We start from the raw sequence: 14,185 nt of genomic DNA on the forward strand, positions 1-14,185 counted from the left end.
AAAAAGTTCTGACTAACCAAGGTTGTCACCAGTTGGCCCTTCCAGAACTACAGGCTAGACTACTAGTGAAGATCTAGCCCTGAAAAAAAAAAACACACACACACAAACACACACACACACATACACACACACACACACACACACACCTGTAAAGGCTGGTAGAGGTGTCCATTTCCTCAAATGTGCAGTCAACAATGTAAGGAAGCAAGTATTACAAAGAATTGGAAAATCATGACATCTGTAAAAGAAACTAATAGAGTTCCAATAATAAACCCCAAAAAATGTACATATATGAAATGACTGACAAAGAATAATTTTCTTTAAAAAGTTCAGTGAACTACAAAAATTTTGAATATAATTAATGAATGAAGTAAGAAGTTTGACAAAGAAATAGAATCAGTTGAAAAATAAAAACTCTAGAAATCGGCCGGGCGCGGTGGCTCAAGCCTGTAATCCCAGCACTTTGGGAGGCCGAGGCGGGTGGATCACGAGGTCAAGAGATCGAGACCATCCTGGTCAACATGGTGAAACCCCGTCTCTACTAAAAATACAAAAATTAGCTGGGCATGGTGGTGCATGCCTGTAATCCCAGCTACTCAGGAGGTTGAGGCAGGAGAATTGCCTGAACCCAGGAGGCGGAGGTTGCGGTGAGCCGAGATTGTGCCATTGCACTCCAGCCTGGGTAACAAGAGCGAAACTCTGTCTCAAAAAAAAAAAAAAAAAAAAAAAAAACTCTAGAAATCAAGAATTAAGTGATTGAGCTAAAAAAGTCAATAGAAAGCTTCAATAGCAGACTTGATCAAGCAGAGGAAAAAAGTAAGCTAGAAAACAGAACATTGGAAATTCAGTCAGAGGAGCAAAAAGATTTAAAAACAATTTTAAATAAAGAAAGCTTAGGGTAATTATGAAAAACCATTAGGAGACCAAACTTTTGCATTTTAAGAGTTTCAAATGGAGAAGAAAGAAAAGAAGGACCAGGAAGCATGTTTAAAAAAATAATGGCTGAAAACATTCCTAATCTGAGGATAGATGCCAACATCCAGGTAAAGGATGTCTGCAGTTAAATTCAACCTAAAGAAGAGTTCACTAATGCACATAATAACCAAATTACCAAAGACAAAAAAAAAGAAAGCATCTGAGTGCAACAAGAAATAAGAAATACTTTACATTCCAAGCAGAGCCAATATTACTACCAGTGGATTTCTCTGTAGAAACCCTGCAGGCCTGTAGACAGTGTAGTGATATATTCAAAGTGCTGAAGGAAAATTACTCAACCAAGAATACTTTACCTAGCAAATCTGTTTTCAGAAATGGGAGAGAAATAAAAACTTTCCCTGACAAACAAAAGCTAAGAGAGTTTATCACCACTGTGCCTGCCTTACAGAAATTACTAAAGGGAGTTCATTAAGCTGAAATAAAAGGTTTCTGATTAATAATAAACAAATGAAAGCACAAAACCAATAGCTTAAGTAATACAGAATCATATTTCGAATACTCTAGGACGATGTAAATAAATTTTTTTCTACAATAAAGATTAAAAGACAAAACTATTACTAACAGTGATAGCTAAACAAAGTTTCAAGGCATGAACATTATAAAATGATGTAAATGCTGACATCAAAAGCATAGAAAGTGGGCAGGAAGAGTAGAAGTATAGAGTTGTTTTAAGTAATCAAATTTGAGTTGTTATCAGTTTGAAGTAGACTATTATAAGTATGTTTCATGTAAGCCTTATTAAAACCAAAAAAATTTTTTTCCCTTTCTTTAAAATTTATTTACTTATTATACTTTAAGTTCTGGGGTGCATGCTCAGAACATGCAGGTTTATTACATAGGTATACATGTGCCATGGTGGTTTGCTGCATCCATCACCCAGTCATCTACATTAGGCATTTCTCCTAATGCTATCCCTCCCCAATCTCCACACCCCCTGCTATCCCTCCCCTAGCCCCTCAGCCCCTGACAGGCCCCAGTGTGTGATGTTTCCCTCCCTGGGTCTATCTGTTCTTTCAATACCCACTTATGAATGAGAACATGCAGTGTTTTGTTTTCTGTTCTTGTAACAGTTTGCTGAGAATGATAGTTTCCAGCTTCATCCATGTCCCTGCAAAGGACATGAACTCATCCTTTTTAATGGTTGAATAGTATTCCATGGTGTATATGTGCCACTATTTATCCAGTCTATTTCTGATGGGCATTTGGGTTGGTTCCAAGTATTTACTATTGTGAACAGTGCCACAATAAGCATATGTGTGCATGTGTCTTTATAATAGAATGATTTATAATCCTTTGGTTTATACTCAGTAATGGGATTGCTGGGTCAAATGGTATTTCTAGTTCTAGATACTTGAGGAATTGCCACACTGTCTTCCACAATGGTTGAACTAATTTACACTCCCACCAACAGTGTAACAGCATTCCTGGTTCTCCACATCCTCTCCAGCATCTGTTGTCTCCAGATTTTTTAATGACCGCTATTGTAACTGGTGTGAGATGGTATCTCAATGTGGTTTTGATTTGCATTTCTCTAATGACCAGTGATGATGAGCTTTTTGTTATATATGTTTGTTGGCTGCATAAATGTCTTCGTTTGAGAAGTGTCTGTTCATATCCTTTGGCCACTTTTTTGATGGAATTGTTTTATTCTTGTAAATTTGTTTAAGCTATTTGTAGATTCTGAGTATTAGCCCTTTGTCAGATGGGTAGATTGCAAAAATTTTTTCCCATTCTGTTGGTTCCTGGTTCCTCATGATAGTTTCTTTTGCTGTGCATAAAGAAGCTCTTTAGTTTAATTAGATTCCATTTGTCTATTATGGCTTTTGCTGCCATTGCTTTTGGTGTTTTAGTCATGAAGTCCTTGCCTATGCCTATGTCCTGAATGGTATTGCCTGGGTTTTCTTCTAGAGTTTTTGTGGTGTTAGGTCCTATGATTAGTAAAAGCACAGAACAAAAATAAAAATGATTCAAAGCATACTACCACAGAACACCATCAAACCACAGAGGAAAACAGCAAAAGAAGAAAGTATGTACAAAACAGCCAGAAAACAATTAACAAACTGGCAGTAGTAAGTTCTTGCCTGTCAGTAATTATCTTGAATGTAAATAGATTAAATTCTCTAATCAAAATATAAAGTGAATGTGGCTTTTAAAAATAACCCAATTATATGCTATTTACAAGAGACTCACCTTATATTTAAGGACACACAGAGACTGAAAGTGAAGGTATGGAAAAAGACATTGCATGCAAATAGAAACCAAAAAAGAGCAGGGGACCTATACTTACATCAGACAAAATAGACTTTAAATCAAAAAGCATAAAAAGAGACAAAAAGGACATTATATAATGATGTTGATAGAGTATGGTACTGGTACCAAAGCAGAGATATAGACCAATGGGACAGAACAGAGGCCTCGGAGGCAACACAACATATTTACAACCATCTGATCTTTGACAAACCTGACAAAAACAAGCAATGGTGAAAGGATTCCCTGTTTAATAAATGGTGTTGGGAAAACTGGCTAGCCATGTGCAGAAAGCAGAAACTGGACCCCTTCCTGACACCTTACACTAAAATTAACTCCAGATGGATTAAAGACTTAAACATAAGACCTAACGCCATAAAAACCCTAGAAGAAAATCTAGGCAAAACCATTCAGGACATAGGCATAGGCAAGGACTTCATGACCAAAACACCAAAAGCATTGGCAACAAAAGCCAAAATAGACAAATGGGACCTAATCAAACTCCACAGCTTCTGCAGGGAAAAGGAAACAGTCATTAGAGTGAATCGGCAACCAACAGAATGGGAAAAAATTTTTGCAATTTACCCATCTGACAAAGGGCTGATATCCAGAATTTACAAAGAACTAAAACAGATTTACAGGAAAAAAACTAACAAGCCCATTCAAAAATGGGCAAAGGATATGAACAGATACTTTACAAAAGAAGACATACATGAGGCCAACAAACGTATGAAAAAATGCTCATCATCGCTGGTCATTAGAGAAATGCAAATCAAAACTACATTGAGATACCATCTCATGCCAGTTAGAATGGCAATCATTAAAAAATCTAGAGACAACAGATGTTGGAGAGGATGTGGAGAAATAGGAACACTTTTGCACTGTTGGTGGGAGTGTAAATTAGTTCAACCATTGTGGAAGACAGTGTGGCGATTCCTCAAGGACATAGAAATAGAAATTCCATTTGACCCAGCAATCCCATTACTGGGTATATATCCAAAGGATTATAAATCGTTCTATTATAAGGACACGTGCACACGAATGTTCATTGCAGCACTGTTTACAATAGCAAAGACCTGGAACCAACCCAAATGTCCATCAATGATAGACTGAACAGGGAAAATGTGGCACATATACATCATGGAATATTATGCAGCCATCAAAAACAATGAGTTTGTGTCCTTTGTAGGGACATGGATGAACCTGGAAACCATCATTCTCAGCAAACTGACACAAGAGCAGAAGATCAAGCACTGCATGTTCTCACTCATAGGCGGGTGCTGAACAATGAGAACACATGGACACAGGGAGGGGAGCAGTACACACTGGGGTCTGTTGGGGGAAAATGGGGGAGGGACAGTGGGGGGTAGGGAGCTGGGGAGAGATAGCATGGGGAGAAATGCCAGATATAGGTGATGGGGAGGAAGGCAGCGAATCACACTGCCACGTGTGTACCTATGCAACAATCTTGCATGTTCTTCACATGTACCCCAAAACCTAAAATGCAATAAAATAAATTTTAAAAAAAGAACTAAAGTACCTCTAGATCAGCAGAATCTTATGACCATCCTTTCCCAAAGACACCAAAATCACAAGTAAAAAAATAAAGAAAATTGATGAATTTGTCATCAATATTAAAAATGTTTGTGCCCCAAAGTACACCATCAAGAAAGGGAAAAGGTAACACATAGAATGGAAGACAATTTTTCCAAAAAATGTATATGATAAGGGATTTTTGTTTAGAATATATGAAGAATACTTTCAACTCAATAATTTTAAAAAAATTAAAAATGGGTAAAGAATATGAATAGAATTTTCTCCACAGAAAATATACACAAATAGCCAAAAAACATATTGTATTAATTTGCTAGGGTTACTAGAATAAACTAACACAGAGTAGGAGGCTTAAGCATCAGAAATTTTCTCCCAGTTCTCAGGGTTAGAAGTCTAAAATGATGGCCATTGTTTTTTTTCTGAGGGTCTCACCCCTTGGCTTGTAGGATGGCCATCTTCTCACTGTGTCTTCACATGGCCTTCCTTCTGTGAGGGTCTACGTCCTAATCATCTCTTTGTATAAAGACACCAGTCATATTGGATGGCCTAATTTAACCTTAACCACCTCTTTAAAGACCTTATCTCAGCTGAGTGTTGTGGCTCGTGCCTGTAATCCCAGCACTTTGGGAGTCAATCATGAGGTCAAGAGAGCAAAACCATCCTAGTCAACATGGTGAAACCCCGTCTCTACTAAAAATACAAAAATTAGCTGGGCGTGGTGGTGCACACCTGTAGTCCCACAGTGAGTGGAGATCACGCTACTGCATTCCAGTCTGGTGACAGAGCCAGAGTCCTTCTTTAAAAAAAGATCTTATCTCCAAATACAGTCACATTTTAACGTGCTAGGGGTGAGGATGTCAATGTATGAATTTTAATGGGATGCAATTCAGCCCATAGTGCACATGAAAAGATGATCAACTTTATTAGGTATTGGGGAAATGAAAATCAAAACCAAATTAGATACCACTTCATACTTATGAAGGTTATTATGATAAAACATATGAGAACAAGTACTGATGAAAATGTAAAGAAATTCAAAACTTCATACATGAGAAATATGAAATAGTGAAGCTACTTTGAAAAAAAAAAAGTCTTGGAGTATCTTAAACAGTTAAACATAGAGTTACCATATGACCTAGCAATTGCACTTAGGCATATACTCAATGGAATAAGAATATATGTCTACACAAAGACTTGTACCCAAATGTTTGTAGCAGTATTATTAATAATGGCCAAAAAGTGAAAATAACACAATAAAAAGAAATGAAGTGCCAATAGTACAAGATGAACAAAATTTGAAAATATGCTCAGTGAAGACGTCAGTCACAGAAGACTATATATTGTATGATTCTATTTGGATGAGATATCAAGAATAGGCAAATGCATAGACACAAGAAAGTAGTCTAGGGGTTCCTTAGAATCATTGAAGGAAAAGGTTAAAAAAAAATGGGTGGTGATTGCTAATAGCTGCAGGGTTTTGTGGGAAGGGATGATGAAAATGTTGTAAATTGTATTGTGTTTGTTGCTGCACAACTCTATGTATATGCAAAGCCATTGAATTTAATGTTTTAAGTTGATAAATTGTATATGTGAATTACATCTCAATAAAGCTCTTATAATTTTTAAAAAATCATCTCTGAAAGAAAGAAACCCAAATTTTGGCAGTTAGCATTCCCACAGACTAAGATCAACAAAATATAAACTCATAATCAAATATTGCCAAACATGAATGTAAATAAGCTACCATGACTGAGTCCAGCAGAAAAAAAAATGAAAAGAAGACTCAGATACAGTATTTTCTAATATTTAAGAAATACAGAATATTAAATATCTAAGTAAAATGTATTAAAAGATTAATCACAGGAACCTATCAAGTAAGAAACAGATTTGAAAACACTGACTTTTAAAATGAAAACACAGTTATTGAAATTAAAACTTAATGTGAGTCACACAGAAGATTAGATTAGATATGGCCAAAAAGATCATTATAAAGTGAAAAAGAAGTCTGAAAAAAAATGCCCTCGCTGCAACCTAGAAAGATAAGGAATTATGAAAGAGAGATTAAAAGAGAATTAGGAAGAGATAATGTTTGATGAGATGGTGGCCAAGAAATTTTCGGAATTTATGAAAGTCATTGATCTGCCTGTGAGAATGCTCTATGTGCCAAGCAGGATAAGAAGGAAAAAACGTCCACTTAGACACTGAACCAAAACTATAGAACTCCAAAAATAGACATAACACTTTAAAACGAAATAGAAAAAGATTATTTACCAAGGAAGGCAATTAGACAGAAAACAGTATTCTCAACAAAAACAACAAAAAAACACAATTGCTGTCTCCTTTTCCTTGCAAAGGGAGTTGTAATTTACTTTTGAGTATCAGTAAATTTTGTTCTTGAATGAGAGAGGAAATATCAGAGTACACTGCTTAGCTCAGCAGTGAATAATATTTATACAGTTAAAAAAAAATTCTGAAACTGTCTTATTCTGTTACCCAGCCTCACAGCAGCCTCAATCTCCTGGGCTCAAGCAGTCTTCACACCTTAGCCTCCTGAGTAGCTAGGTCTACAGGGGCACATCATTGTACCAGCTAACATTTTTTTATTTTAGTAAAGGCACAGTCTTGTTTTCTTGTCCAGGCTGGTCTCGAACTCCTTCTGTTAAATCAGATGATACGTCCTTAAATAAATTGCCAACTTGAAGAAAGAGTCTTTGAGATCAATAATTTAATGTATACTTTTATGTATGTTCATTCATGTAAAAACTAAATTATACTAACTTTAATTTAAATGTAACTTAAATATTCCAATAAGGAGGAAGTGTACATTGACTTTACTCCAGATCTGGTTTCCTAGCCAAATTGGAGGCAAATAAAATAATATGCTTCTGTTTACGTTGTGACATACATAATGTCTACTTATAATATCCCTCAATAGAATTCATAGGAGAAAAAAATTGTCATAAGTTACATCTTTCTTTAAATGACTTGGCTAAAGGCCACATAATTCCCTTTAAACTCAATTATCTCACAACTGAATGCTTTGATAACTTGCGAAAAGCAGCAGACACAGTGTTATTAGTGAGCCAGGAGAAGGGGAAACCCCAGAGCAGCCATCAGCCATCTTCATTTCTCTGCAATCAGCTCCTTCATATCCCTGATAACAATGACAGGAAAACTTATCCGCCATCACTGCCAGGTCTGTATCAGATGCTTTTCCTTTCACAGTAAATTCCCCGTCCTCAGAGGCCTCTATGTGGTAACTTGCAGGGTTCAAGTGAAGGTAACTGGGTGCGTTCCACATCTTCCTTATGCACCTCCCATTGTTCCTGCAGAGGTGAAGACTGCATACCTCAGCAGCTCCAGTCACATTGACTATGTAGCTCCCTAAATCAGAACTCACAAACTGCTTCACCTTTGTACAATTGGCCTAGAAATGTAGAAAGAAATCAATTTGAGTGTTTCTCCCTGGTACTGATAGAATTAGAGCTTCTAGACCCACAAGGTAGTTCTATGGTCTTGATTAAAACTTAATGCCTTGGTTCCAGTTGTTGAACTTGTAGGCTCCTGGGCACTATAACAAGGGCCCCAAAACAGAAAAGGGAGAGGTCTGAGGGGCAGGAGATAGAGACTATGTTAGAGTCAGGCTAAGCATCTGAACTTGCAAATGGCCCCCAGAATCAGCACATGAGACCTTGCCTTTCTCCAGCTTACATTCTTTTTCCTTCCTTCTTACTCCCAAGTTAATGGGTATAAAAGAAAAAGGAACAAACCCAAATTAGGAATCTTGCTGAACTGCTGCCCTCAGGCTACCATTCAGGTATGTGGGGCCTTCCATGGTTGTGTTAGAACCTGAATCATAGTCCATCATTTACTGTCAAATCTTCATATTCCACCATTCTACCACGTATTATAGCCTTCTGGATTTTCCGGTTAATTTCCATCAACTGCCCTGGGTCCTATACTTCTAATATAATTCAAACACAGGAAAGCCTGCATGGCTGACTAGGTAACTTTTGTGTATGTGGTTCCTATTATGTTTTCTAAACAGAGGCCACCTGGGTTGTGCACCCACCTTCCTTTTCTATGTATCAGGCACTGATTCGGAATATTTATTCTAGAGCTGATGAAGTTCTTCTGATGAGCCGCCTAGGGCCTGGGGTGAAAATATCACACCTGGAAAGTCAGGAATTAATTCTCTCAGTTTCTAACTATTTCTCATACATGGGCATAGGCATAAACAGTTTCATGAACACTATCTCAGTAGCAACAAATTGAGCCTGTGAAATTCTAAGGATAATATCATGTTGTCATGGACTCGTAAAAACTTCAATTTAACAAGTGTTGAGTGTATTCAAGGTAAAATGTGTTACACTATAGAAATATAAACAAACAGCATCTGGAAATATGGAACAGATTATGATTAATGGGGATTGGGGAAGACTAGGAATCTTTCCTGGAGTAAGAAATAAGAATATATGTCTTTTTTTTTTTTTGACAGAGTCTCACTCTGTCAAACAGGCTGAAGTGCAACAGCACCATCTCAGCTCACTGCAATCTCTGCCTCCCAGCTTCAAGCCATTCTCCTGCCTCAGCTTCCTGAATAGCTGGGATTATAGGCCTGTGCCACCACACCTGGCTAATTTTTATATTTTTGGTAGAGATTGGCTTTCACCAAGTAAGGTTGGTCTCGAACTCCAGGCCTCAAGTGATCCCACCTCCCAAAGTGCGCGGATTACAGGTGTGAGCCACTGCGCTCAGCCATAAATCTTATTATAAATGCTGTTAATTTTCAGCTGATTTCTCTATAGACAAAAAATAACTTCAATGTGGAGAATTAAAAAGTTACCACCTGTTTCTACCTCTTAGAATAGTATATAACACATTTTCTATAGTTGTTAAATGCAAAGGGTCCATCATCAAACTGTGGCTAACGCCAGCTCTACCACTATCTTAAATAGCTGTTAACCTAGTTAGGTTTCCTCTCTAGTTTCGCCATCTGTAAATGAGGATGACAGTCACTACCTCATATGACCAGTATGTCAGCAAATCCAATTCAAAATATCTCTTAGTACAACCTTAGCACATCATAAATATTCATCAAATGTCAGTGTTATGATTACTATCTTTATAAAAGTTAACAATATTGTTTAGCCTTTTCTATGTATCAGGCACTGATTTGGAATATTTATTCTAAAGCTGGTTTGCTATGGGAGTCATGAGAGCTTTATTAGATACAGTAAGCTCTCCAAGAAAACAGAGAAATAAACCACCTTACCATGTGTGTACCTATGCAACAATCCTGCATGATCTGCACATGTTCCCCAGAACCTAAAGTACAACAACAACAACAAAAATTTAATATACCTTCAAGATACTGACTTACCTTGGATGAAGTTAAATTCATGTCTCCCCAGATAACAAAGCCTGCAGCTCCCAAGGCAGCACTTTCTCCTATGGTGCTGACTAGATCTTGCTAGATTGAAGAGAGTAGAGTTCATTATTAATTTGAACGTAAAACAGCCCACCAGGGATTAGGATTAGAGTCTGAGTTCAGTATAACAGGGCTGGTACTGAGCTCATATACTCTATAGAGACTATTTTCTGCTTTCTTAGAATGACTCAAATGCTGAATAAACCAATGCTCAAAAATCACACTCTGTAATCATAAGCAAAAACATGAAAGTATTTTTCAAGAAAAACATTTTGCCATGCAGGATATTATTTTGAAGACAATGAGCCTGTACATGGTTGTCAGAAATTATTTAATTGAAATAGATTGGCACACATACCCACATACCAGGTCACGTGTATGTGCCCTGAAAACAGAATCCAAAAGTTTTCCTTTTCCAAATGGAATCCTCTTAACCAGTTTCCTTTTCCATTTTGCAACATGCCCCAGTGACATTTCACCCCCACAGTGACTTGGATGGGTTTATATCATTTCAACTCCAAGGCCAGGCAAAGAAGCAACGTTAAGGGCTTGCAGGCTCTGATTTGGTCCAGCTTTTATACTTGCCCCTGAAATTATCTGTGTTTAATTTCCAAGTATCTGACCAAATGGGCTTTATTTATGACTCATCCAATCATGATAAAGTTACTGGAATTTTCTGCAGTATGGTTAAGACAGACAAAGGTAGGGTTTTAGCCGAGGGAATTTTGATTTTGTAATATTAAAGGGTTTTTTTTTTTTTAGTGTTTAAAGATTAACTTGGATCTAGGCCATTTTATGACTAAGATTTGAATGTATGTAGTTGGTTTCCCACTTCATTAAATTATAATACATTTCCCCACTCTTTAAGATACTAAGCATTCACCTTTTACTCCAAGGATGAATTTCTTGATTAAATGCTAGAAAATGTAATTAGGTGAGTTGGTGGAAAATAAAAACCGAACTGTAAATGCTATTTTGCCATTGGACACTTAATATTAATACTTGAGAGATAAATCTCTTTATCTGACACTTTGATTGTCTAACACTCAAAGGTTTTAAAGTTTTTTTTGTTTGTTTCTGGGCAGTTGTCTTGTGACTTTCAAAAAGGAAAGAGATTTTGGTTTAAACTAATTTCCCTTTCAGATTAACATCCATTTTCATTCCTTATGATTATAATATCTGCTGAACAAGTCATAGCTGACATGACAGGAAGTAGAGGAGGTTTTGAGAGGCTCAAGTGAGATAGTATCAATTAAAGGATTTTGAAAATTGTCAATGGTACGATGAACAGGGCCCAGAGGAGGAGCCGCCTCGCAGTACCCAGGCTGCAGACTCTGCTGAGTCCGTGTCCGCCCCCTCTTTGGACAAAGACATAAGGGAGCAGAATTCCTCACTCCCCTCACTTTGAAACTTCTCTGGAAACAGTGTCATGGTAGTCACATGGTGTGATCAGGGCAGAAATCCCCAAGCTCTCCATTGTCATCAAAGGAGGATAAGGTCATAACATTTACATTTTATATCTATAGGTTATTGATCTATAGTAAGTATGTAAGTGGCAGATATTTGTGGTAAAAGCCACAAACACCTTCTGAGGTTGCTGTCAGTTTCTTCCAAATTAGTTTTCAAATTAGTTTCTCACCAAATTAGTTCACTGTCACCCCACAGAGAGCAGAGTACTGAATGAACCACAAAGCAGCTATGTTTTGGGGATCAGAAAAGCAAGGGCACTACCCAGCAAGGGAAGTTACAGATAAAGTGCCTCTGGGAACAGATTGGGACCAGCTGAAAGCTTGGGCATGAGGGTGATGTCACATTAAGGAGAAAGAAAGGAACAAAGTAGATGTACTGAAAATGAGCCTCCCAGGTCCCAGTGTGGCACAGGGTGCTTTGCATCTACACATGATCCTTGGACCTGAATCAGGGTTTCATTAGCAGAGGATAGCATACTCAAGGGATTCACTCCACACTTGAGTCAGTCCCTGACATTTACCAGAGTGCATGTAAGCAAGGTGCCCACTGTGGGGAGCTGGAGCATTACTAATGAGCTGCCTTTGTGCCTTAACCAGAGACAGCATGAATTAATGACAGACATAAACATCTTTAAATCTATAGGCAAGGAAACTCCTTTAGTTAATTTTTAAAAGCACAGCTCACAGACGGAACAGGAGGCTCTTAAGTGAAATCACTCAGAAACAGAAAGTCAAATATCACATGTGTTTACTGAGAAGTAGGAGCTAAACGATGGGTAACTACAGACATACGGAGTGCAATAATAGACATTGGAGACCCCAAAAGGTGCATGGGTGGGAGAGGGCTGAGGGATAAGTAATGCTCTGTTGGGTAAAATGTACACTCTTCGGGTGATTGGGTACACTAGATGCCCAGACTTCACCACTACTCAATATTTCCATGTAACAAAACTGCGCTTGTACTCCCTAAATGTATAAAAATGAAAAACTAATAATAAATAATAAATGTTTTAAAAACAGATCATCAGGTTATATCTAAGTTGCATGCATATGTAAATAATATAGGCAATCTTCTGTGTGAAATGAGGTTTGACCGCCTTTATATTCCCCAAGCTATAGCTACTGCCTGAGATTCCATTCTTAAAAATCCCATGTTTAAGTTTAAGGCATTGATGGCTGTTAAAAAAAGTAATAGCCATACCCCATAGGTTCCTGTAGAGCTTCACATTTTCATATGTGTTTTCTCGTGATTTTCATAATACTTCTGCTAGGTGAGTAGGACAGATAATATTGTCCCATTTTGTACACGAAGACACTAAGACACTAAGTCCACGGAGGTTAAGAGATTTGCTACTTACCAGTGAATCTTTTTTGTAATCTTAACTGTATGTGTGTGTGCATTCTAAAATTCAGACATTATTGGGAAAATCAGAAATGGAAGCCATTAATGGTCACTTAGAGTTTGGTACGAATGAATATCAGGTTTTTAATAATTTATGGGCAGGGCAGGGCACAGTGGCTCACACCTACAATTCCAGCACTTTGAGAGGCAGAGGCGGGTAGATTACTTGAGGCCAGGAGTTCGAGATCAACCTGGCCAACAAGGTGAAACCCCATCTCTACTAAAAATACAAAACTTAGCCCCGCATGGCAGCGCATGCATGTAATCCCAGCTACTCGGAAAGCTGAGGCAGGAAAACTGCTTGAACCCAGGAGATGAGGGTTGCAGTGAGCTGACATCGCGCCACTGCACTCCAGCCTGGGTGACAGAGGGAAACTCCATCTAAAAAATAAATAAATATAAAAAAAATTATAGGCCAATTTTTAAAGTCCATAGGGTACAATGATGGATACCCTTATAGTTTAAAATACTTGGAAATAGCTTGTCACTCAGACAAAGAGTGCGCAGAATGAGGTGAAACCCAAATTGTTGCTCCTTTTTCCAGAGAGGAAAGAGAGCATTTCCAGGGCTACAGCTACCAGAAAAAGAAGCTTATCCCAGGTTCACAGAATATGCAGAATGTTCTGGTAGTCTAAATTCATCTTTAATATGAACATTTTCTACCTCATAGTTTATTGTTTCTTCCAAAAGTCAATTTATTATCACTAAAGAATCGGTTTAGTCAAATATAGAAAAGACATTTTATTTAAAAAGCTAGTATTTAAATTTCTACTCAATTCCAGAGTCAAGATTATTTTGTAGGCCAGGCGCGGTGGCTCAAGCCTGTAATCCCAGCACTTTGGGAGGCCGAGGCGGGTGGATCACGAGGTCAAGAGATCGAGACCATCCTGGTCAACATGGTGAAACCCCGTCTCTACTAAAACTACAAAAAATTAGCTGGGCATGGTGGCGCGTGCCTGTAATCCCAGCTACTCAGGAGGCTGAGGCAGGAGAATTGCTTGAACCCAGGAGGCAGAGGTTGTGGTGAGCCGAGATCGCACCATTGCACTCCAGCCTGGGTAACAAGAGCGAAACTCTGTCTCAAAA

At 37.9% G+C, this 14,185-nt stretch overlaps 1 protein-coding gene across 1 annotated transcript in view; it reads right to left on the reverse strand.

The window, feature by feature from the left end:
• Positions 1-7,444: 7,444 nt before the first annotated feature.
• LOC116550237 (hyaluronidase-4) overlaps positions 7,445-14,185 on the reverse strand; it is a 27,733-nt gene continuing 20,992 nt past the window's right edge. Inside the window, exons 4-5 of the mRNA XM_032276105.1 lie at positions 10,181-10,270; positions 7,445-8,224 (exon numbers count right to left, since the gene is read on the reverse strand). Of these exons, the coding sequence (XP_032131996.1) occupies positions 7,823-8,224; positions 10,181-10,270 (492 nt within the window). The 3' untranslated portion in view covers positions 7,445-7,822. The remainder of the gene's footprint in view (positions 8,225-10,180; positions 10,271-14,185) is intronic.

This window comes from Sapajus apella, unplaced genomic scaffold (assembly GCF_009761245.1).
Source record: "Sapajus apella isolate SASKATOON/1434 unplaced genomic scaffold, GSC_monkey_1.0 scaffold7, whole genome shotgun sequence".
Taxonomy (NCBI): domain Eukaryota; kingdom Metazoa; phylum Chordata; class Mammalia; order Primates; family Cebidae; genus Sapajus; species Sapajus apella.